At 39.2% G+C, this 20,046-nt stretch overlaps 3 protein-coding genes across 10 annotated transcripts in view; 2 read left to right on the top strand and 1 right to left on the bottom strand.

Annotated features, from left to right (window-relative positions):
• Positions 1-20,046, bottom strand: part of LOC134804747 (protein AF-10) — a 453,368-nt gene that overhangs the window by 181,109 nt on the left and 252,213 nt on the right. The window lies entirely within an intron of this gene.
• Positions 1-20,046, top strand: part of LOC134804897 (ADP-ribosylation factor-like protein 5B) — a 288,633-nt gene that overhangs the window by 94,381 nt on the left and 174,206 nt on the right. The gene's annotated exons all lie outside the window — the stretch shown is intronic.
• Positions 460-19,881, top strand: LOC134804852 (uncharacterized). 2 transcript variants are annotated; one of them, XM_063778134.1, is made up of 7 exons: positions 460-602; positions 6,237-6,354; positions 15,681-15,842; positions 16,109-16,342; positions 16,789-16,920; positions 17,584-17,756; positions 18,658-19,881. In XM_063778134.1, exons 1-7 carry the CDS (start codon positions 520-522, stop codon positions 18,737-18,739), a joined length of 984 nt encoding a protein of 327 aa, XP_063634204.1. In that variant the 5' UTR covers positions 460-519; the 3' UTR covers positions 18,740-19,881. The 2 variants fall into 2 exon arrangements, with proteins under 2 accessions (XP_063634204.1, XP_063634206.1); XM_063778136.1 differs by lacking the exon at positions 15,681-15,842 and having other exon boundaries at positions 16,109-16,344; positions 16,791-16,920.

Genomic DNA, 20,046 nt, shown 5'->3' with positions numbered 1-20,046 from the left:
CCATACAACGGTGTGCACTAACAAACCAGCTAATAAGAAAATTAACCTTTATAGCCCTTAACTTTTGGGTATGTCCACAGAAAAGGATAACTGATGTATGGAGTTTAGTTACCACTCTTACTTTACTTATATTACTCTATGCTTTACGTACATAAATATATTGGCAAATGTTAATAAGGTTTAATCTTTTAAATAAAAAAATCTTATTCTTATATCTTCGTACGTGACCAATGACCATAATAAATTACCGCGATGCACGACAATAGCGTGAAAAATGGTTTTTCTTTTCCAATTGAATACGGCGTTTAATATTTACTTCTTTTTTCTCAAAAACGTTGCATAAAAATTTGATAATTGTTAAGCTTCTTGCTTATCTCACCGAACAACGTGACCACTGTGAGCGAGAGGCGCGCTGACTCGCTCAGAAATTAATTTTATCTACAACACACGTCAGTCAGGCGAGCTGCTAGTGGCCGTACGGTCCGTTTCTAATACAAACAACATTTTACCTAATTTAAAATGAAATACAATATCTTAGGTAATACTGATATGAAAGTTTCCCATGTTAGCATGGGAGGAGCATCTTTCAGCAACATTTACGGGTAAGTAACTACCTGATGAATATTCTACTTGCATCCGTATAATATGAAGCAGATTTAATGGTTATAAATGATTACTTACCTTGTGTTTATTTTATACATTATAATGTATAACAGCGTTATCACTTTTAAGTGCCTGTTTTCTTGCAGTCGTTTATTTTAACTTCACTTTTAGTAGGTTTGTAATGTAGGTACGTACCCTACATCACAATCTTACCCGCTAAATGTTTCCGACGTCCAGAGGTTTGTTTTGTATAAAATAACTTGTATGAATCAACTAAGCCGCGCGCCATCACACTTACATTTAATATTCAATTCCTCGATAATTACTGAACAGATTTTGGTGAAACTTGCACTGTTTCGTAAATGCCAATAAATTAAAGCCAATAAAAAAAAGATTACAACCGGAGCAATAGTTTCGAATCCTACTTATGGGTTTAAGTTTAAAGTCCGATATCCTCATATGAAACGACTTGGTAACAATATCTACTTCTTGGCATGTATGTGGGTATTATTTTAAATTAGCTTTTGCCCGCGACTTCGTCTGCGTGGAATTAGTAATTTGGGTACCATAATTTTTAAACAAATCTGCTTTTTATTACACCCTTCTTTTCACCCCGAAAATGGATGACTAATTAGTCAAAAATGCGAACTTTCTTTATTTGTAACGAAAGGTCTTTTGAGCCCTTTTTAATTTAAGATATTATTTTCTTTTATTTATTTATTAATTTTGTATCTTAACATCACTTCCACCTCCACTCCAACTTGAAGTTGAAGTTGAAGAAGTTCGAGTTGGAGAAGTTGAAGTTAGAGAAGTAGAAGTTGAAGAAGTTGAAGTTGAAGAAGTAGAAGAAGTTGAAGTAAGAGAAGTAGAAGTTGAAAAGGTTGGAGAAGTTGAAGTTGAAGAAGTAGAAATTGAAGTTGAAGAAGTAGAAGTTGAAGTTGAAAAGGTTGAAGTTGATGTTGAAGAAGTTGTAAAGGTTGGAGAAGTTGAAGTTAAAGAAGTAGAAGTTGAATAAGTAGGAGAAGTTGAAGTTAGAGAAGTTGAAGGTGAAGAAGTTGGAGAAGCTGAAGTTGAAAAGGTTGCAGAAGTTGAAGTTGAAGAAGTAGGAGAAGTTGAAGTTAGAGAAGTTAAAGTTGAAGAAGTTGAAAAGGTCGGAGAAGTTGCAGTTGAAGAAGTAGGAGAATTATAGTAGAAGAAGTTACAGAAGTTGAAGAAGTTGGAGAAGTCGAAGTTGAAGAAGTTGGATAAATTGAAGATGTTTAGGAAGATAAAGAAGTTGGAGATTTGAAGAATTGTAACTTGAAGAAGTTAAAGAAGTTAATGAAGTTGAAGAAGTTGATTACGCTGGCGCAGTTGAAGAAGCTAAATAGGTTGGGGAAGTTTAAGTTGAAGAAGTTGAACTTGACTAAGATGATGAAGTTGCAGAAGTCGAAGAAGGTTAGGAAGATACAGAAGTTGGATTTGTTGAAGAAGTTGGAGAAGTTGAGGAATTTGAAGTTGAAGAAGTTGAAATTAAAGAAGTTAAAAAGGTTGGAGAAGTTGAAGTTGAAGAAGTAGGAGAAGTTGAAGTTAGAGAAGTTAAAGAAGTTGATGTTGAAGAAGAAAGTTCAGAATATATCGTGAAATATATATATTACTTACTTTTCTTCTTGCACCATTTTTATTATATCTCTGTTTGGCCCTATGGGGCTATTCATAAATTACGTCATTTCAAATTAGGGGGGGGGGTCTGGACATCGGATGACGGTAGCATGATGTAGGAGGAAACGGGGTCATTCGAAGCATGATTTTTGGATGATTTTAGGGGGGGGGGGGGGGGGTCCAAAATCGTCAAAAATCGATGACGTAATTTATGGACAGCCCCTATGGTTGACTGGTAGAGAATGCCTTTAGGCTTTAAGTCCGCCATTTGTACATTTTATTCATTGTATGTTGTGCAATAATGTTTAAATAAATATATACCTACAAAATTTCTACCTGGTGAAGTGTCTGGTCTCGGAGGCTAGACATTTCTAGAACAGTCCAGACAATTCGAGAGTGTTCGACGGCATTCCACAGCATTTCTGAACATTCTGGAATGTTGTCGAATATTCTAGAACATTCTAGATCATTGTGGAACATTCTAGAACACTTTCGAATGTTGTGGAATATTCTGGAACATTTGAAGTTGTTTCGGGTATAGGAGGCTAGACATTTCTTGAATAGTTCAGACCATTCGAGAGCATTCCACAGCATTTCAGAACATTCTGGAATTTTGGCGAATATTTGAGAATTTTCTAGAGCATTGTGGAACATTCCAGAATATTTTCGAATGTTCTAGAATATACTATATCCTACCCCGGGACTCAAACTATCTGTATACCAAATTTCAACCGAATCGGTTCAGCGGTTATTGATTTCCCATACAAACTTCCACCCCAAGGTTTCACCCCCTTAAAGAGGGATTTCTGGGCTAAAAACTACCCTATGTCCTTCCCCGGGACTCAAACTATCTCTATACCAAATTTCATCAACCGCGGTTCAGTGGTTTAAGCGTGAAGAGGTAACAGACAGACAGACGGACACACTTTCGCATTTATAATATTATACAGGGTGGAAAGGCACGACGATCCTTCCCGGAAGTATTAGGTCGTTTAAGTGATACAGAGACTATTGGTAATGGTAAGAATCGTTAATTGAGTAAAAAATAAAAATTGCAAAAATACTACTTTTTAACTGTGGTGATAACCCTATAGCATGTGCACATGACGGCTAGATTAAGGATCTCCGTCGGGAAAGCTCGGGACTTTACACTTTTTTCCGATCGTTGACAGTATCGCAATGATGTATGAATGACGCATAAATGTCAAATAAATCAAATGCATGCAAAAATATTACAAACAATTTTATTACTTTCTTAGATAATTACTTTTTTCCAATATTTAATACTATCTTCTTTTCACATACGGTGTTCAAATGTACCTCCGTGTATTACAACGCCGCCGCAGCCCGTACCCGAGTATGTCGATGCACATGCGATATAGTGTATGCTCTTCGTCATTTATCCTCCGCAGAAAGCACCAATTAGCCTTTGTCTCATTTCGTCCGCAGTTTCACATTCCGTTTGGTTTGGTACACCATATCTTTTACACAGCCCCACAAATTTAAATAGCCACGAGCATCTAACATTTTTATTTGAAGAATATGACATTCAATAAGTATAGTTCAATGAAAATTTAATTTCAAACATCAGACGTCTTGTCTATTTCCTACCACGCAAGAAGGTTTGTTAGTTTGGTATTGAAGAAGTATTTATTCTTGATTTATTCTTAGTATTTCATTTTTTCAAGTTCATTTGGTGCAACTAACACAACCTACTTGTTATTTTTAATTATTTTAGATAGTTTCCAATTATTCGAAAATAATTTTGTGAAACGTGTTAAGAAACTAAAACCTTTTTATCAGTCAAGGAAACCAGAGATATTTATAAGACGATTGCGTACTTTTGAGTGGTTGTCAATGTCACCATTTGAACTGTCGTTGTAAACAATGTTGTGGTTAGTATTATTATTAATATTAAGGAATAACATAACTATTTCATTCAAGTATTGAACAAGTGGAACCACTAAGAAAGCGAAAATCCTGCAATGATTCTTACCGTGCTGTAAGCAGACCTAAAAATGGTTAGATGGCAACAAATTAGCATAATTTCCTGTCGAATACTGATTGTTTACAAGTAAGTTCATTGACCCTGTCACCTGTTAGGGTTAGAACAAAGTAGTTTTTTGCGTGGATGTTTAAAAGGTCATAATTTAGAAACGGTTGCCCATATTAACATAGTTTCTATGGAGAAAATATAGAGCTTAGGCTAAACTATCTCCCATTTCCGGAAAGGATCGTCGTGCCTTTCCACCCTGTATATTAATAAAGTATGGATGTTTGTACCTACTACTCGCATTAGATTAGATGATTTTTGAAGCAGAAGATGTCGGAAGTTACTGATATGTTTTTGATAGAATTCTAACATCGTAAAAAAAATTCACTAGGTACCTATAAATATTTCGATTAGGTACCTACATGTAATAAGACATCGGTTACACGCTAATTCTGGCGTCAGTTCAGTCCATCATTCTGGTCAGAATGACGGGAGAATTATCGTGTAACACGCGGACTGATGGACTGATGGTCTGGACTGATGAAAATTTAAATTTTTTGATAATATTCGTCAGTCCGTTTTGAACCGAGGTTTTGAATGACAGAAAACTGATAGAAGATTGATCGTGTAACCTCTTTGTGTCATTCTCGCGTCAGTCACCGTCCAAGCAACAATGGAATGATGGACGGAACTGACGCCAGAATTAGCGTGTAACCGATGTCTATAGGGGATATTACTGCAATGTTCTGCTGCCAGAGTGCAGCACTACCGACTCAGTAAATTCATAGACTAACTTATACATACTGTGCCTTAAACTGTTTTTTGACAAGTTTTCACAGACAATAAAATATGACATTGATGCATCAAGGCGGTTTGTTAACAAGGGCCTACCGGTAAACGCGAAAATCGAAATTTAGTTATCTGCCACTTTATCGCTCGAATATGCAAGAGTGATGGAGAGATTAGATAACGAAATTTCGATTTTCTTGTTTCCCGGTAGGCCATGTGTCAATGTGGTTTGTTTACTATATGTGCCACAAAGGTGCCACCTACGCAGAGCTTTGCCTAATATTCCCTATTGTCGTAATTTTATCAGTCTGTTGTCAGTCTGGGGGCCGATTTTTGAATTTCGATTGTTCGATTTCGTCACTCGAAAATCGGTGGAAAACGGCGAAATGCTAATTTTTGAAATACGAGCGATACAAATTGGGAATCTAGTGGTATTGACCACTCGTTTTCAATTCTATTAGTAGAATTTAAATGCCTAGTAGTGGAAATATTATTGAACGAAATACACGAAATCGAGCGGTCGAATTTCAATAATCGGCCCCCTGGACTGATCGTCTAACCGTGTCCATTTTCCATCATTCTGGCATCAGTCAAAACTCGAATGGAATGATGGACTGAACTGACGCCAGAATTAGCGTGTAACCGATGTCTAAAATGTGTTTGGTTTGAGTTAATATGTTGCCTGCGCTGGGATGTTTGTCGGATTAAATTATGGCTAGCGGTAGCGAGCCATAATTTAATACTTACTTAAGTATTAACTTGTCATTCCTTAAGGTCAATCCTATACGTAATATCAATAGACAGTCCTATAAAACTTGAGCTCAAACATCTGAGATCCTGCGCATCAAAGTACCTACATATTAATTAATAGGTCTTACTCATAACCTTGGCTGAAGAGTCAGTAGGCAACAGTCCCATCATGATCCCCTGTACGAGTATGTAGGGATGTGGTGAGAACGGTGTGATGTTATCATAATTGTCTCCAATCATTATGCCCTGGCCGGTGTCGGTCACGGTTTACAAAATATAATTCAATTATTAGAGGGCCCGGAGTGGATACATGAAACGCATGAATTGGAAGTGTCCGATTTGGCGCGATTTTTACATTGTATGGTGCAACTATTTAAAACAAATTATTTTATTATCTTTATCAATATTTCCAATAAATTGATTAACCTTTTGTAACCACAAGTTGTTGACTTCATTCCAGATCATTCGATGAGGAAAAAAGTCTACAACTTATTAAGAAAACTCTAAGTTTAGGAGTAAACTACTTGGAAACAGGGCCGTGGTACGGTCAGGGAAGTTCAGAGAAAGTTATAGGCAAGGTACGTGGTACATACTTGCGATATGGACAATTGCAGCTTAGGCGAACAATCCTTCGTAAAAATTTCAGAAATCTCCTCTAAAACTAAACCAATCGTATCGAAATTTTGGGAACAGAAAGAAATTATCTGTCTGACCGTTTTTATTTTTGCGTTTATTATTAGCTGGTTTGTTAGTGCACACCGTTGTATGGGGACCTTGCACTTTGAGACTATGCGCTGAAACTTGGCACAGTTGGTTCTTAGCTGGTCTTGAGCAGATACAGACCGGGAGACATCGAGAGCCACCTGTCATTTAGTGGGGGGAGGGGGGAAGTTCGACGCTGCCGCGCAACGGTGCCGGAGCAACATCTCTCTAAAACTATACCTATTAGGGCATGTGATATATCATTTTCGGATAAATTGAGGATGAGGAATCTATTTTTAGAACAAAAACAATGCACTTTCTAACAAAAAAAGCATAAAGTAGAAAAAAACGTATTTTAGATTTTTATAATTACCAATTTTTTTAAAAGCGTTGCAGGAATCTGAAAACAAAAAATATAGTCGTAAACGTTTTATACGTAACGTATTACGTTTAAAAAAAATATATAGTTTATTATACAAATCTGTTGATAAATGGGAGATAAAAAGCGGTCACATTTCCTGCGTTTCGCTCCTAAGGTTTTTTTTTAAAACGGTCTCCCACTAATAAGTCGCGTTCACATTTAATTACAATTTGATAGACAAAACCAAACACAAATTAACTATGGACGCGACGCGACGTCGGAACCTAACAGCTTTTATGCTATGTAAGAGGGAGATAGCACCTTCAACTAAATTTACGAAAAATAAGTTTTAAACCTTCACAACCAGCAAATCTCATCGCTGAAAAAAAACCCGCGTGTGGATAGGCAAAGGGGATTTCAAAGGAGATTACAGCGTCAATGTTTAGGCATCGATAATTTTTGCCTGTTGCGTCCGTTACAAAACATCGGAAAAAAGTTCATGAAAGGCTTTTTGGCTTTTTTATTGTACATCATTAGAAAGAGGACAGAACACAGAATTTTGTAAAGTAATTTCAAGAACGTGGTCTCTTTTTGTTTTTTTTTAATTGAAAATCGAAGTTGACCTGGTGTAAATTTTTACATGCTGTAAAACATTTGACGGCAAATTTAAAAAAAACTAGAGGTTAAATGTCAGTAATTTTGACTTTGATAAAACCGTGTAACGTTAGACATCAAACATACTCGTATCATATCAGACATACTCGTAAACTGTAGCCCGCAGCAAAAAAATATCTGTTACGTAAATATACTGTTTCAGATTTCTTATAATATAAGTGCTACTTTTTTTCGCTAGGATCAATATTTGTTCACTGACGAAAGAGTGGACTGTAAAGAGGGGACGATAGGGGAATAAGTTTAGGGGCTGGTTGAGCAAGAAAGTTGTTGTATGCTAGAATTAACCTATAAAATTAAATTTAAGTGCGAAATAGTGTGAGACGAAGTTACCTTTGCAATCCGGTGGTTGTGGGTTGAACCGTTGGTCTCCGTTGTGGACTGTTGGTGGTGGTCCGGGCTGCCCTTGTCGCCAGCTAGAGGTAAGCTCAGAACCGTTACCTTCAGTCGGCCAACTTAGACCTAGGATTCTCCACTGCACAGATGGGCACGGCGTCTTTCGGCTACACAGCACTGATTTTAAATAGTCTAGAGATTGGCAGTAGTGCTTTTAACAAATTGCGAAAAAATTGACGAGAATAGCGAAAGGTGATGCGAACAGGTATTAGTTTACTGACATACTGGCTCTGACAGCTTGTGACAGAGCAATATTTAAATTCGAACCGTGACTTTGGTGTTGCCACAGTATTTACAAAAAATAATCCTAAAAATACAAAGCCAAAGCTGAACATTCCGCCCACCAAAATGCATTGTATTTTGACTAAGCGAAAAGGAAACAATAAAGTAAGGTAAGTGCGATAATATTAAGACTAAAACGAAAAAATGGACAACACAAAGGTAGCGCTCTAAAGCGACTACGCAGGCAGTGGGGACAGTTTGACCACGGGCCGTTTGTACAACCCTGTGGCCGTGCGCACAGTAACCACACGACAGATCCCGTCGGATCCGGGGTGTGTGTCGATGATGCGACCCAGGGGCCACTTCATTGGGCTCGTCTGCTCGTTCACAACGAGCACTAGTGCACCAATTTGGACGTTGGGCTGCCTATCGTGCCACTTCATCCGCTGCTGGAGAGTATGCATATACTCCTTCGACCATTTGTTCCAGAAGTCCTGGTGCATCTTCTGAAGCAGCTTCCAGCGTTGGAGAGGGCTAACCCGAACGTCTGATAGGTCTTCCTCAGGCACGACCGACAGGGGCTCCGTGGTGAGGAAATGACCGGGAGTCAGAGCCGTCAGGTCGTTGGGGTCGGTGCTAAGAGGAGTGAGGGGCCTTGAGTTGAGCAAAGCCTCGACTTGGGTTAAAATCGTCGAGAATTCCTCATACGTCAACCTTTGTTTCCCGACGACACGCGACAAGTGTGTTTTCACGGCCTTGATTCCAGCTTCAGCGAGCCCTGAGAAATGTGGGCTACCCGGCGGGTTGAATTCAAAGTTAATTGAATGGTGTGCGGCAGCATCCTTCACTAGACGTTGCAGGATGTTGTTCGCACCGACAAAATTTTTGCCTTGGTCAGACACTAACCTGCTGCACCGACCACGACGAGCGACGAAACGCCGAAGTGCGGCGAGATAAGCATCCGAAGACAACTCGGTGACGAGCTCAGTATGAATGGCCTTTGTTGCGGTACAGACAAAGACGCAAATATAGCCCTTGTACGTCTTGTTACCGCGTCCGCGACCGAGTGCGATGTCGAAAGGCCCGCCAAAATCGACCGCTGCGCTCGAGAAAGCCTTGAGCTGGGATATTCGATAGGACGGCAGGTCCCCCATGAATGGCGCAGGGGCACCCAGTGGCCGCACCCGAAAGCACTTCATACATTTCGATACCACTGCGTAGATAGCCCGTTTTGGACACATGATCCAAAAATGCTGTGACAACAAGTTGTGAAGCGTTTGGATGCCTGGATGCATGAACCGTCTATGATATTCGTCTATAAGAAGGAAGGTCAGACGATTGTCGCGAGGTAGAAGCAACGGATGCTTCACGTCGAAGTCGAGAGAAGCACGCGACAGGCGACCGCCCACCCTTAAGAGACCCGCTTCGTCTATGAATGGGGACAATTTTCTAAACGCTTTGGGAAGAGAATTCGAAAGCTTGTTGGAAATCTTTTCGATTTCCTGAGCAAAGCTGCGCTGTTGCACGAAGAGCACGAGAATCATCAGTGACTGTTTTACTTCGAGAGGTGTCAAAGGTCCGCATAACAGCTTTCCAGTCGTCTTTTGGTTCTTCGCGTTGTTCGCAAAGCGGCGACAATACGCTAAGACGCGTTGAAGTGTTCCTAGCGACGAGAACTTCTCTAATAGATTGTCAACTAGTGCGTTGTCATTGGACACTACAAGGACCGTAATCCTTTGTTCGTCGTGAAGAACATCCCTATCTGGCGTCAGCACTGACTTAGGCCAGCTCTCAGTGGGGTGCCTGAGCCAATCAGGCCCGCTCCACCAGCAAGTTTGGTTGACCAAGTCTTGGGGAAGCAAACCACGCGATCCGCAGTCAGCTGGATTGTCAGTGGTTCTGACATGATGCCAGGAGTCGGGAGGAATGACGTCTTGGATATGACTCACACGGTTGGCCACGAATGTTTTCCACCTGGATGGACACGACTTGATCCAGGTTAACGTCACACTTGAGTCCGACCATGCGTAGATTCTATCTACCGAGTGGAAGGGCTTCAAAGCCTCCACGACCGAAGCCATCAAGTCCGACAGCAGAACCGCTGCGAGCAATTCGAGACGCGGCACTGACAATTTGCGTAACGGCGCGACCTTGGACTTCGCACACACTAGCTTGACGTCAGCGTCGCCCTCCTCAGTCACTGTACGGCAATAGATTACGGCACAGAAGCCACGTTCTGATGCGTCACAAAATCCGTGGAGATGTAGCACGTCGAATTCCCCGACTAAACGGCGAGGCACAGCTACAGCACTTAGCGACGAGAATTGAGTTTTGAATTCCTGCCATTCCAGCCTGATGCTTTCCGGGACATCTCCATCCCAGGAAACGCCCGAAACCCAAAGCAACTGCATCAGATACTTGGCGAGAAATGTTACAGGCGAGAGGAAACCCAATGGATCGAAGATACTAGCTATCTCCGACAGAATGGTGCGCTTCGTGCACCGACCATTAGGCGTAGATGCTACACGAAAACGAAAGGAGTCAGATTGAGGTTGCCATAGCAAGCCCAATATCTTTAGAGAAATGTCAGTCATTTCTTCGAAATGTTTAAAGTCTTCCGAGTATAGATCGGAAGACGGTAGGCTCTCCAGGAACTCACTACTATTGGAGGTCCACTTCCTGAGATGAAAACCCCCCGACGACAGTATTTTCGTAAGTTCCGCCTGAAGCGAACGCGCCTGCTCGACAGAATCCGCTCCGGTGACGACGTCGTCGACGTAGATGTCACGAGCGAGTACGGTTGAACCACCTGGGTAGCTGGCTGCAGAATCACTGGCAAGTTGAGCCATTGTACGAAGAGCCTGGAATGGCGCAGCAGAAACCCCGTAAGTGACCGTTTTAAGACGATAGTCGCGCACAGGACCGACAGCAGAGGGCCGCCACAAGATGCGCTGAAATTCAGCGTCCTCTTCAGGAACCAGAATCTGCCTGTACATCTGTTTCACGTCACCTGTGAAGACGACGGCATGCCAGCGAAAGCGTGTGAGCAGATCGAAGATGTTGGTCTGAAGCTTGGGCCCAGCGAGAAGAGTAGCGTTTAAGGACGTCTCGTTGGCGTCCTTAGCGCTTGCGTCGAAAACTACGCGAAGAGGAGTGGTGACGGAGTCACGCAGAATACCATGGTGAGGTATGTAATAGAAGTGGCCTTCACTTGTTGAAGGAGGTTCCACTTCCTCCAAGTGACCTCGAGACTCATAGTCATTCATGAATTCCACATACGCCCTTTTAAACTCGGGGTTGGAATTCAATTTGCGTTCCAACGACGTGAACCGCTTGAGAGCGATTTCGCGCGAATTGAGGAAGGTAGGTTTGTTCGTGGGGTCGACAAATGGTAATGGAACTACGAACCTGCCTTCTTCATTGCGATAGTATTTTCCACGAAAATAGTCTTCGCAGCGTTGGTCCTCCTCAGATACGAAAGGTTTAGTCGGAGAACTAACGTTTTCTAATTCCCAAATTTTTTTTATAGAATCGTCGAGCGACAAAATTTGCGAAGGACTCGACACGAAAAAACAATGTTTATTATTGTTGCGAGACGATACGAAAGCGCTTGATGTGAGCTGACTCTCATCACACTCACCCATTACGACCCATCCATAGATGGTTTTCAACAGAGTAGGCTGTCCAGGCTCCCCGCGCCGTATACCGGGCAACAACGACGAAACGAAGACCTGTGCGTTAAGCAACAAGTCCACCGGCGCCGGACGGGCAAAATCAGGATCAGCCAGCGATAAATTTTTGGTGTGTGACCAACCCGACGAATCGACAGGTTGTGGAGGTTGGTCAGCACATACCGGCGACAAAACGAAAGCTTCGAGTTTAGTACTCAGCGAAGAGGGTTTATTACCCATTGGCTTGATCTCACATGAAAGTGAGCCAAATGTTTGATTGGGCGAGTTACCGATGCCAAACACAGTGTGTTGGCCAGAAATCTCAAACCCTAGCATTTCAGCACAAGATTTCGATATAAGGTTGCATGCACTAGCACCATCCAGAAGTGCACGCACTGGGCGGAAGACACCAGAACTGTCCCGAATCAACATCTTGGCAGTAGCAAAAAAGATTGTATTATCTCCCGACATAGCAGTTAGAACCGTGTTACTACTACTACTGCTAGTACTGCTCATGCTATTGCTAGGTGGTGCAGTAGCAGTCTCTGTGACCGTGGGTGCTTCAACATTCTTAGTAAAATGCAATAAGTTATGGTGTGAACGATGACACACACTACAGCGAGAAGCCCGACAAGTTTTCACCCTATGTGCATTCGAGAAGCATAAAATACACAAACCCTTCTCCTTAACTAGATTAAACCGGCCATCATTATTGAGATTCAGAAATTTGTTACATTTGTCGAGACTATGTTGACCCGAACAACAAACACAGCTCGGTGTTGACGGAGTCGAAACGACCAGGGCCGTTTTGTTTTTAGTCAACGGTTTAACATTCTGAGATTGAGGCCTAACACTAATACTTGAGTTTTCCAAAGCCCTGCTCCGCTTTTCAATAAAACTTTTCAACTCGTCAAACTTTGGAACCTCAGTATTAGAAGTGAGTTGTAATTCAAATGCTTCCCGGGTAGCGACATCTAACTTTGCCCATAGCAAATAGTACAACATAAAGTTTTTATCGGGGAGGTTAAATTTTGACAAAATATTTAAATTTTCATTGAAAGTTCTATAAACCCGTTCCAAATCTGTTTTGTTCTTGACTGGCTCACAATTTAGCAGTTTTTCATAATACATTACAGCAATTTGCCTCTTCCTATCATAATAATTGGACAGCGTCTCATATGCACTGCTATAATTGTCACCTGACAGAGGAAAACTTTTAATTAAATCATATGCGGAACCCTGAACGCTTGACAATAGGTAATGTAATTTCTCAACATCACTAATTGTGCTCCGACTATGTATGAGGGAGTCATAAAGCTCTTTGAAAGACACCCAGCCTTCCAATTTTCCATCAAACGGCTTAATCGCTATTTTAGGAAGCTTGGCTAAATTATTTTCAAGCGTTAAAGGCTTCACATCCGACTTATCACTTATCTCACTCTTAGCCATTTGTCTTAACCTACATTTCACTGATTTCAACTTACTTTCAAATTCCCTCGTAACTTCGTACTCTTCCACACGTCTTTCAGGTTTCAGCGGACGTAACATCCTTAACTGAGCATTGTGAAAGTCTTTTTCTAAATCCTTTATGTCCGATTCATCATAACCTTTTAAGTCCGAACTTTCAATGTTCTCTAATCTAAAAATAGCATACCCGCGCGCGACCCGGAACATATCTACAGTCGCGGGCTCTGTATCACTATCACCATGTACACTCATATTGTTTTAAATGCAATTAATCACACTAAAACGACGAAAATAAACACAAAACTATTTGCAAAATAACGTTGGCTAAGTACTGACTGACACGAGTGACACTGACAGCTGTCGTCGACACTTGACAGCTATGAAAATGTTGCCAGCAGTATTAACCACGAATGAACGAATGGTTTAGTAAAAGCACTACTACACGACCACCAACTTTCTTGCTTACCCACGACTTTTTTTATAAGTCTACCCTAAATTTAGAATTAAACAGATGATATGACGAAACGAATTTGAATAAGCAACAGACAACGACAAACGAAAAACCAAAGGTCACTTTTCAAATTATGCGGCTCGAAGACCAAAATGTTCACTGACGAAAGAGTGGACTGTAAAGAGGGGACGATAGGGGATAAGTTTAGGGGCTGGTTGAGCAAGAAAGTTGTTGTATGCTAGAATTAACCTATGAAATTCAATTTAAGTGCGAAATAGTGTGAGACGAAGTTACCTTTGCAATCCGGTGGTTGTGGGTTGAACCGTTGGTCTCCGTTGTGGACTGTTGGTGGTGGTCCGGGCTGCCCTTGTCGCCAGCTAGAGGTAAGCTCAGAACCGTTACCTTCAGTCGGCCAACTTAGACCTAGGATTCTCCACTGCACAGATGGGCACGGCGTCCTTCGGCTACACAGCACTGATTTTAAAGAGTCTAGAGATTGGCAGTAGTGCTTTTAACAAATTGCGAGAAAATTAACGAGAATAGCGAAAGGCGATGCGAACAGGTATTCGTTTCATGACATACTGGCTCTGACAGCTTGTGACAGAGCAATATTTAAATTCGAACCGTGACTTTGGTGTTGCCACAGTATTTACAAAAAATAATCCTAAAAATACAAAGCCAAAGCTGAACAATATTACTTAATAAAAATATTGAAGGGAGAAAATAAATTCTAAGGTCTCCTTTTTTAGTCATTCGTATCATTCAAATGTTTTATTACATGAATAATTTACATAAAATTTCCTACAAAAAAGGTCATTCAAACTTTTTCGCTAGGATCAATATTTAAAAAGGGGACCTTAAAATTTATTTTCTCTCTTTAATATCGTTTTTAATATTGATCCTAGCGAAAAAGTTTGAATGACCTTTTTTGTAGGAAATTTTATGTTTATTATTCATGTGATAAATCGCCAATCGCCATCGTTTACGAGTTATTTACGAATGACTAATAAAGGCGACCTTAGAATTTATTTTCTCCCTTCAATATTATTTTTTAATATTGATCCTAGCGAAAAAAAGTAGCACTTATATTATAAGAAATTCTGAAACAAATTATTTAAGTAAAGCATATTTTTTTGCTGTGGGCTACCGTTTACGAGTTATTTACGAAACACTAAAAAAAAAACGATTGTAGAACAAATTATAAGTAACTTTCCCACGTTAATAATATTTTGCATTGAGATCACTCTGACCCACGCTTAATATATTTTTTTATCTCCCATTTATCAATAGATTTGTATAATAAAATATTTTTCTTTAAACGTAATAATTGTAGCTTTTCGACTGTATTTTTTGTTTTCAGATACCTTCTACACTTTAAAAAAAATTGGTGATTTAAAAAAAATCAAATATACGTTTTTTAGTCTTTTCTACTTTATTCGTTGTTTTTTGTTAGAAAGTGCATTGTTTTTGTTCTAAAAATAGATTCCTCATCCTCAATTTATCCGAAAATGATATATTACATGCCCTAATAGGTATAGTTTTAGAGAAATGTTGCTCCATGTGAAGCGCCGCAGCGTCGAACTTCCCCCCCTCCCCAACACTGAATGAGAGGTGGCTCTCGACGGCTCCCGGTCTGTATCTGCTTATGACCAGCTAAGAATCAACTGTGCCAAGTTTCAGCGCATAGTCACAAAATGCAAGGTGTCGTGCACTAACAAACCAGTTATATTGCCGGTTTTGTATGTTAGGCATCTGATGTTTACGGCGTTTTTATTTGTAAAAACAAGAATATCAATAACAGCAAAATGTACAGAGACAGGATAGGGACTAGTAATATTGCACTCATACAAAAATATTACTCATCTATTAGGGCCAAAATCCAGAGAGGTAAATATCGAGAAATTTTGTATGGAATAAGTACCACTAATGTATCTCCTTAAGTTTGTACTATCCACGTTTTAGGCGCTCAAAGAAATCCCAAGAGATACGTATTTCATCGGCAGCAAAGTTGGACGCTACGAGAAAGATATCCGAAAAATGTTCGACTTTTCTGAAGAGAAGACAGAAGCGGCCGTGGACAACACTTTAAAACTTCTTCAACTCGAATACGTGGATCTGATTCAAGTTAGTTAATTAGACATTTTGTTTACATTTTTTTGTTTAATCAAGGGACAAGATTAATAGGTACTTACACAAATTAAACTATTATTGAAGTTTTGTGCTTGGGACACCGGTCAAGCAAGTACAATTTAAACGTGTCGAAGTGAAGCGTGTCAGGGTCAGGGCACGAATATCCTTCTTCTTGCCCGCTGATTCAAGTTTCAAAATTTGTAAGCACACACGACACAGACAAGCACATCTTTAGCTATCATTTTGTTTTCGGTTTTCAGATGCACGATATCACTTTTGCACCGGACATTTCAATAATTCTAAAAGAAACTCTGCCAGCATTGGACAGAGCTGTGAAAGATGGCAAAGCCAGATATATCGGAGTAGCTGACTATGATTTGGATTTGATGAAGGAGATAATTGAAGAGTCTGACATCCACCTATCTACAATTCTGTCATATTCTAAATCCACATTATTTGACAACAGATTACAAAATTATGCAAAATACTTTAAGGTGTGTACAGTCACCTGCAATAATATGTTACTCTTCGAAGGCCGCAAAAATATATGGCACGCTCTTGCGGCTCTAGAAATAAGTTCGTGTCAGATACCTATTTTTGCAGCCTTCTTTGTATAACATATCTTTGTGTCCCGATCATTTTGGATGTTCATATATATAATAGGTATGTATTATATTTAGTGGGACTACTTACTACAACTACCTACTTAGGTATCTAAAAGCAAAAAAGTGAGGACATCTCCGACTTAAATACCATGGCTTGTCCTTGTATTCGTAGTAGCACGCCTATTTATTAATTGTGCCCACAACTACAAATTGTAACTTTATTTGTGGCCATAATTTAATTTCTCTCTTTATGATAGGTACCTACTATATAGCATGTTTGTCTTTCCCGCTATCTTTATGTCTGGCCATCCTCTTCGTACATATCCTTTCCGCAGAGTAAAGGCGTGGGCATAATAAACGCAGCGGCTACCGGCATGGGCCTGCTGACCAACCACGGGCCGCAGCCCTGGCACCCAGCAAGTGATGACATCAAAGCTCTTTGCCAACGAGCGTCTAATTACTGCAAGGTAGTGCATGATTTTCTCGGATTTCCATTGTGCTTGGCTTGTACAACTGCTACTACTTAGGGTACATTGGCAGAGTTAGACCAAGAAAAGACTGCATGCGTCATAATTTCATAGAAATTTGACGTTTAAAATAACACTTGCACTGCGTGGGCTATCAAAATCGCAGCAGAATTTTTTAGTCTAACTCTACTTAGGTAATATATGGGTACCTTAATAGACTTAGGCATTTGCATATAGGCATATTGGAAAAAAATTAACTGCTCAGTGAATCTAGATCGCGACAGTATTTAATTTGACTCAGGCGGCATGAAAGCTATTTTAGAGCTCCTCACAAAACTGTTCGCGGAGCTTTTATGGGATCACTTCGGTCCTGCAAATCGGTTAAATAAGGAAGCTATGCATAAGTAAAGAAGTAATCTATATGTGCAAATAAGTTAGAGTCGGACCAAGAAAGGTCTGCAGTGGATTTGAGCCCACGCAGTGCAAGTGTTATTTATACGACTTAATTCTTAATTTAATTTCATATAAGTTTGACGTTTAAAATAACACTTGCACTGCGTGGGCTACCAAATCCGCTACAGACTTTTCTTGATCCGACTCTATTAAAAATATAATTAACTACATACTACTAAATTATTTAATGACTAATATTGTGAACTGTAGGACCAAGGAGTAGAGCTGGCTCGACTAGCAACATGGTTCACCTTAAACCAGCCTGACGTTGATACGAACGTGTGCGGATTTTTCAACATAGAACAAATGGAGGACACCTTGAATGTCTCAGAAAAAGGGCTCACTGAACATGAAAAGGCGGTGTTAGCTCATCTGCAGTTGAGGCAACTATTTTTTTATGTATCTATGAGTACCTATAGTTATGAAATAATTTAATTTTAAATGACTTAATTCAACATAAAATTTATGTAAATTGCTTTGTATTCAAATAGTTGCTCGATAATATTTGTATTTAGGTACCAGATTACTCTATAATTGTAATCAAATACATCTAATCAAGATTAGAAAAGAATTTTGTAAATCAGTTTTATTGTCTGCGTAAATATATTAGGTAAGTACTACAGTTCCTACTCAACTATCTGCCTATTTGAAAAATAAAACTATACAGTTGATATTGGGACAACGGATTGAAAGAAAGCTAGGATGGAATATTATTGGTTAGAATTAAATTGGTTTGAAATTTATGTCTATAGGATGTCTATAGGTATATACGGGGTGACCTTGAGCCATCGGACAAACCCTGAAATCCCACGTAGGGTTATTTCTCAGAAATGCTTTAACGGTAATATTTTTTTAATTAGAACAAAAGATAAAAAAATAAATTGTCCAACAAAAGTTATTTCCAATAATCGACAACAAAAAGAAACATTACTGTATAAATCATTGGCAGTGCTTTTGACAATTTGTTTGAAAATGTGCGGCAATGATGACATTTGTCAAAAGTCAGAATCTTATTAATGTCATAAATAATAAAGAAATCAAAATGTATAGTACTTATTACCTCAGGAGCTACGTGGGAGCTACTAACACATACAGGTTGCTCCAAAGTAAAAGAAAAACGTAATTTGTTAATTACTTCGTAACCGCTACACCGATTGTTATGAATGTTATGATGATACTTTGTATGCTGGTTCTAAATACCCTAATGCATATGTACATTTCGGCTTTGTCCAATGGCTAGGGACACCTGTATACTGTGATGTTAAATTATAATTATTTTTTCAGGTTTTTTGACAATATTACACTACACTGGGATGAAGTAGAATTGAATGCATACAAAACAAAATTAGAGAACATTACTACATAATAATAACTTTACTTATTACTCTGGGCAAATAGAAGTACAATCAGCGACGGAAACTTCAGATTGCCAAGACAAAGAACAGAACCTGACACCGATTGTTTTCTAAATTAAGCATTGTTACAAGCGTCCACCCACAATATGGAACAGAGCATTTTAGGAACCGTATAACCACCTAACCTAGTCCTGTAGCGCTGGCTATATTTTGAGCCCTAACTTAAAGTAATATTAAAGTCAATTATTTTTTCACTTACGAATAGTGTTTTAAGATGTTAATCTTACATTTTGTTTTGTGTCACAGATATTATTTGCTTTTTAAGTAATTTAACAATTTGTGGTAATTATTTTTATTTAGAATTATTTTGAAGAAAAGAATATTCTAGAGAAAACATGTAACTGTATCGCATTTAGGATAGTTTTTTTAATGTGAAAACATAGTTTGTGTCAATTACGTCCATTGCAATCGGATACTATGCCATACTATTCAAAATGACTCAAAAAATAATTAAAGTAAAAACAAATTGCTGACATCGCATTTAATCGTGTCAAAAAGTACATTACATGTTTTTGTGTCTTATTAAGGCATAGCTTCATAAGATTTTTGATAATTTTGGTCTAACAGGCTATTACCATAACAAAAGAATATTAAAGTTACTAGAGTTCACATCTTATTAATTTAAAAGGCGGGATAAATAAGAAATATGAATTTGTGTCAGTTTCATCCATTGCATAAACAAATAATACAAAAATAATGTTTGCGTTCATACGACGCTAGCGGGTGGCTCGCACGCTGGCACGTTGCGTATGCAGCGCATGTTTACTTCGCCTGTGCGCCAAATGAATATTACTTCTTGAACTTAATTTATATTAATGTTATTAATATTTTTATTTCTATATCTAATATCTAATCAAGTATAAGAGCCTCGGTAGAGAGTACCATTTTGTACCATTTGGAGTTGAAACTCTAGGTACATGGGGTCCCAGCGTCATAAGTTGTTCGCAGAAATCGCGAAGCGTCTGGTTGACGTAACTGGTGACCGAAGAGCTGGCGGCTACCTCGCACAACGTATCAGCATTGCGATACAGCGAGGAAATGCCACCAGCATCCTTGGTACAATGCCTCAAGGGCCTATTTTAGATTTAAGCTAGTTATTAATTTAGTTTAGTAGTACCACTGTATATATATTGTATGTAAATAAATGATTAAAAAAAAATCAAGTCTAACTTCAATATGTCTTAATTATATGGACTAATAAATTTTAATATAAACATGTATATTTTTTTTTTCCTTATAAATAGCATAAACCAGTCTT

The sequence above is a fragment of the Cydia splendana genome, chromosome Z (genome assembly GCF_910591565.1).
Source record: "Cydia splendana chromosome Z, ilCydSple1.2, whole genome shotgun sequence".
Classification (NCBI taxonomy): Eukaryota; Metazoa; Arthropoda; class Insecta; order Lepidoptera; family Tortricidae; genus Cydia; species Cydia splendana.
Note: the sequence above shows the minus strand (reverse complement) of the source record. Positions and strands in the feature narration are given on the sequence as shown.